Below are 4,634 nucleotides of genomic sequence, written 5' to 3' on the forward strand. Positions count from 1 at the left end.
AGAGAGAGAGAGAGCGCGAGGGGGGGGGGGCCAGGCAGAGAGAGAGAGAGCGCGAGGGGGGGGCCAGGCAGAGAGAGAGAGAGCGCGAGGGGGGGGGGGGGGCAGGCAAGAGAGAGAGAGAGCGAAAGGGGGGGGCCAGGCAGAGAGAGCAAAAGGGGGGGGCCAGGCAGAGAGAGCGAAAGGGGGGGGCCACGCAGAGAGAGCGAAAGGGGGGGGCCAGGCAGAGAGAGCGAAAGGGGGGCCAGGCAGAGAGAGCGAAAGGGGGGGGCCAGGCAGAGAGAGCGAAAGGGGGGGGCCAGGCAGAGAGAGCGAAAGGGGGGGGGGGGCCAGGCAGAGAGAGCGAAAGGGGGGGGGGGCCAGGCAGAGAGAGCGAAAGGGGGGGGGGCCAGGCAGAGAGAGCGAAAGGGGGGGGGGCCAGGCAGAGAGAGCGAAAGGGGGGGGGCCAGGCAGAGAGAGCGAAAGGGGGGGGGGCCAGGCAGAGAGAGCGAAAGGGGGGGGGGCCAGGCAGAGAGAGCGAAGGGGGGGGCCAGGCAGAGAGAGCGAAAGGGGGGGGGCCAGGCAGAGAGAGCGAAAGGGGGGGGGCAGGCAGAGAGAGCGAAAGGGGGGGGCCAGGCAGAGAGAGCGAAAGGGGAGGGCCAGGCAGAGAGAGCGAAAGGGGGGGGCCAGGCAGAGAGAGCAAAATTGAGAGAGAGAGACAGAGCGAGATGGAAGAGGGAGAGGGGAAAATTAATAACTTTAGACAAGGTTACTTAGCTTAAAAGAACAAGTAATTTCTCAAATCAATTGACTGTGCAGCCATCCCTGTCACTTCCCAGCACCTTGCCCTGACTCCCGGACAGTCCTACCTTATGTGCAGCCCCTCAGCCAAAATGGTGTTCGGCTGGATCCCTCCAAGTCGGCTGAAAATGATCGCTCGCTCCCCGCCATCCACTGGAAAACAGTGAGAGAGTGAGAGAGACCGAACAAGGGCCAGGGTAACAGGGCCGAGCAAGAGGGAGAGAGACCGAGTGAGCGAAGAGAGAGACTGAGCGAGCGAGACCGAGACCGAGCGAGCGAGAGAGAGACCGAGCGAGCGAGAGAGGAGACCGACGCGAGCGAGAGAGAGACCGAGCGAGACGAGAGAGAGACCGAGCGAGCGAGAGAGAGACCGAGCGAGCGAGAGAGAGACCGAGCGAGCGAGAGAGAGACCGAGCGAGCGAGAGAGAGACCGAGCGAGCGAGAGAGAGACCGAGCGAGCGAGAGAGAGACCGAGCGAGCGAGAGAGAGACCGAGCGAGCGAGAGAGAGACCGAGCGAGCGAGAGAGAGACCGAGCGAGCGAGAGAGAGACCGAGCGAGCGAGAGAGAGAGAGAGAGAGAGAGAGAGAGAGAGACCGAGCGAGAGAGACCGAGCGAGAGAGAGAGAGAGAGAGAAGAGAGAGAGAGAGACCGAGCGAGAGCGAGAGACCGAGCGAGAGCGAGAGACCGAGCGAGAGCGAGAGACCGAGCGAGAGAGAGGCACATAGCGAGAGAGAGAGAGACCGAGCGAGAGAGAGAGAGAGAGTGAGAGACCGAGCGAGAAAGAGAGAGAGAGAGAGTGAGAGACCGAGCGAGCAAGAGAGAGAGAGAGAGAGAGACCGAGCGAGCAAGAGAGAGACCGAGCGAGCGAGAGAGAGACCGAGCGAGAGAGAGACCGAGAGAGAGAGAGACCGAGCGAGAGAGAGAGAGAGAGACCGAGCGAGAGAGAGAGAGAGAGAGAGACGAGCGAGAGAGAGAGAGAGAGACCGAGGGAGACCGAGCGAGAGAGAGAGAGAGAGACCGAGGGAGACCGAGCGAGAGAGAGAGAGAGAGACCGAGGAGACCGAGCGAGAGAGAGAGAGAGACCGAGCGAGAGAGAGAGAGAGACCGAGCGAGAGCGAGCGAGAGAGAGACACATAGCGAGAGAGAGAGAGAGACCGAGCGAGAGAGAGAGAGAGAGAGAGAGAGACCGAGCGAGAGAGAGACCGAGCGAGAGAGAGAGAGACACCGAGCGAGCGAGAGAGAGAGAGAGAGAGAGAGGCCGAGCGAGAGAGAGAGAGACCGAGCGAGAGAGAGAGAGAGAGACGAGCGAGAGAGAGAGAGAGAGAGAGACCGAGCGATAGAGAGAGAGAGAGAGACCGAGCGAGAGAGAGAGAGAGAGAGACCGAGCGAGAGAGAGAGAGAGAGAGACCGAGCGAGAGAGAGAGAGAGAGAGACGAGCGAGAGAGAGAGAGAGAGAGACCGAGCGAGAGAGAGAGAGAGAGAGACCGAGCGAGAGAGAGAGAGAGAGAGACCGAGCGAGAGAGAGAGAGACCGAGCGAGAGACCGAGCGAGAGAGAGAGAGAGACCGAGACCGAGCAAGAGAGAGAGAGACCGAGCGAGAGAGAGAGAGAGAGACCGAGCGAGAGAGAGAGAGAGACCGAGCGAGAGAGAGAGGGAGAGAGAGAGAGAGACCGAGCGAGAGAGAGAGAGACCGAGCGAGAGAGAGAGAGAGACCGAGAGAGAGAGCGAGCGAGAGAGAGAGAGAGAGAGAGAGACCGAGACCGAGCAAGAGAGAGACAGACCGAGCGAGAGAGAGAGAGAGAGACCGAGCGAGAGAGAGAGAGAGAGACCGAGCGAGAGAGAGAGAGAGACCGAGCGAGAGAGAGAGGGAGAGAGAGAGAGAGACCGAGCGAGAGAGAGAGAGACCGAGCGAGGAGAGAGAGAGAGACCGAGAGAGAGAGAGAGACCGAGCGAGAGAGAGAGAGAGAGACCGAGCGAGAGAGAGAGAGAGAGAGAGACCGAGCGAGAGAGAGAGAGAGAGAGAGAGACCGAGCGAGAGAGAGAGAGAGACCGAGCGAGAGAGAGAGTGAGACCGAGCGAGAGAGAGAGTGAGACCCGAGCGAGAGAGAGAGTGAGACCGAGCGAGAGAGAGAGAGAGACCGAGAGAGAGACCGAGCGAGAGAGAGAGAGAGAGAGACCGAGCGAGAGAGAGAGAGAGAGAGACCGAGCGAGAGAGAGAGAGAGAGAGACCGAGCGAGAGAGAGAGAGAGAGAGACCGAGCGAGAGAGAGAGAGAGAGACCGAGCGAGAGAGACCGAGCGAGAGAGAGAGAGAGAGAGAGAGAGAGAGACCGAGCGAGAGAGAGAGAGAGAGAGAGAGACCGAGAGACCGAGAGAGAGAGAGAGAGAGAGAGAGACCGAGCGAGAGAGAGAGAGAGAGAGAGAGAGAGAGAGAGACCGAGCGAGAGAGAGAGAGAGAGAGAGAGAGAGAGAGACCGAGCGAGAGAGAGAGAGAGAGAGAGAGAGAGAGACCGTGAGAGAGAGAGAGAGAGAGAGACCGAGCGAGAGAGAGAGACCGAGCGAGAGAGAGAGAGAGACCGAGGGAGCGAGAGAGAGCGAGAGAGACCGAGGAGCGAGAGAGAGAGAGAGAGAGAGAGAGAGAGAGACCGAGCGAGCGAGGGAGAGACCGAGCGAGCGAGAGAGAGACCGAGCGAGCGAGAGAGAGACCGAGCGAGAGAGAGAGAGACCGAGCGAGAGAGAGAGAGACCGAGCGAGAGAGAGAGAGACCGAGCGAGAGAGAGAGAGACCGAGCGAGAGAGAGAGAGACCGAGCGAGAGAGAGACCGAGCGAGAGAGAGACCGAGCGAGAGAGAGAGAGACCGAGCGAGAGAGAGAGAGACCGAGCGAGAGAGAGAGAGACCGAGCGAGAGAGAGAGAAACCGAGGGAGCGAGAGAGAGAGACCGAGCGAGAGAGAGAGAGAGACCGAGCGAGAGAGAGAGAGAGAGACCGAGCGAGAGAGAGAGAGAGAGACCGAGCGAGAGAGAGAGAGAGAGACCGAGCGAGAGAGAGAGAGAGAGAGACCGAGCGAGAGAGAGAGAGAGAGAGACCGAGCGAGAGAGAGAGAGAGAGACCGAGCGAGAGAGAGAGAGACCGAGCGAGAGAGAGAGAGAGAGACCGAGCGAGAGAGAGAGAGAGAGACCGAGCGAGAGAGAGAGAGAGAGAGACCGAGCGAGAGAGAGAGAGAGAGACCGAGCGAGAGAGAGAGAGACCGAGGGAGCGAGAGAGAGAGAGAGAGAGAGACCGAGCGAGAGAGAGAGAGACCGAGCGAGAGAGAGAGAGAGAGACCGAGCGAGAGAGAGAGAGAGAGACCGAGCGAGAGAGAGAGAGAGAGACCGAGGGAGCGAGAGAGAGAGAGACCGAGCGAGAGAGAGAGAGAGAGACCGAGCGAGAGAGAGAGAGAGAGACCGAGGGAGCGAGAGAGAGAGAGACCGAGCGAGAGAGAGAGGACCGAGCGAGAGAGAGAGAGACCGAGCGAGAGAGAGAGAGACCGAGCGAGAGAGAGAGAGACCGAGGGAGCGAGAGAGAGAGAGACCGAGCGAGAGAGAGAGACCGAGCGAGAGCGAGAGAGAGAGACGAGCGAGAGAGAGAGAGAGACCGAGGGAGCGAGAGAGAGAGAGAGAGACCGAGGGAGCGAGAGAGAGAGAGACCGAGGGAGCGAGAGAGAGAGAGAGAGACCGAGGGAGCGAGAGAGAGAGAGAGACCGAGGGAGCGAGAGAGAGACCGAGCGAGAGAGAGAGAGAGAGACCGAGGGAGCGAGAGAGGAGAGAGAGAGAGAGACCGAGGGAGCGAGAGAGAGAGAGAGAGACCGAGCGAGAGAGA

At 60.6% G+C, this 4,634-nt stretch overlaps 1 protein-coding gene across 1 annotated transcript in view; it reads right to left on the bottom strand.

Annotated features, from left to right (window-relative positions):
• Positions 1–937, bottom strand: part of LOC140407205 (prohibitin-2-like) — a gene marked incomplete at its 5' end in the record, with an annotated part of 29,710 nt that extends 28,773 nt beyond the window's left edge. The window contains one exon of the mRNA XM_072494872.1: positions 846–937. Within this exon, the coding sequence (XP_072350973.1) occupies positions 846–937 (92 nt within the window). The remainder of the gene's footprint in view (positions 1–845) is intronic.
• Between the last annotated feature and the right edge of the window lie 3,697 nt (positions 938–4,634).

This window comes from Scyliorhinus torazame, unplaced genomic scaffold, assembly GCF_047496885.1.
Source record: "Scyliorhinus torazame isolate Kashiwa2021f unplaced genomic scaffold, sScyTor2.1 scaffold_1331, whole genome shotgun sequence".
Taxonomy (NCBI): Eukaryota; Metazoa; Chordata; class Chondrichthyes; order Carcharhiniformes; family Scyliorhinidae; genus Scyliorhinus; species Scyliorhinus torazame.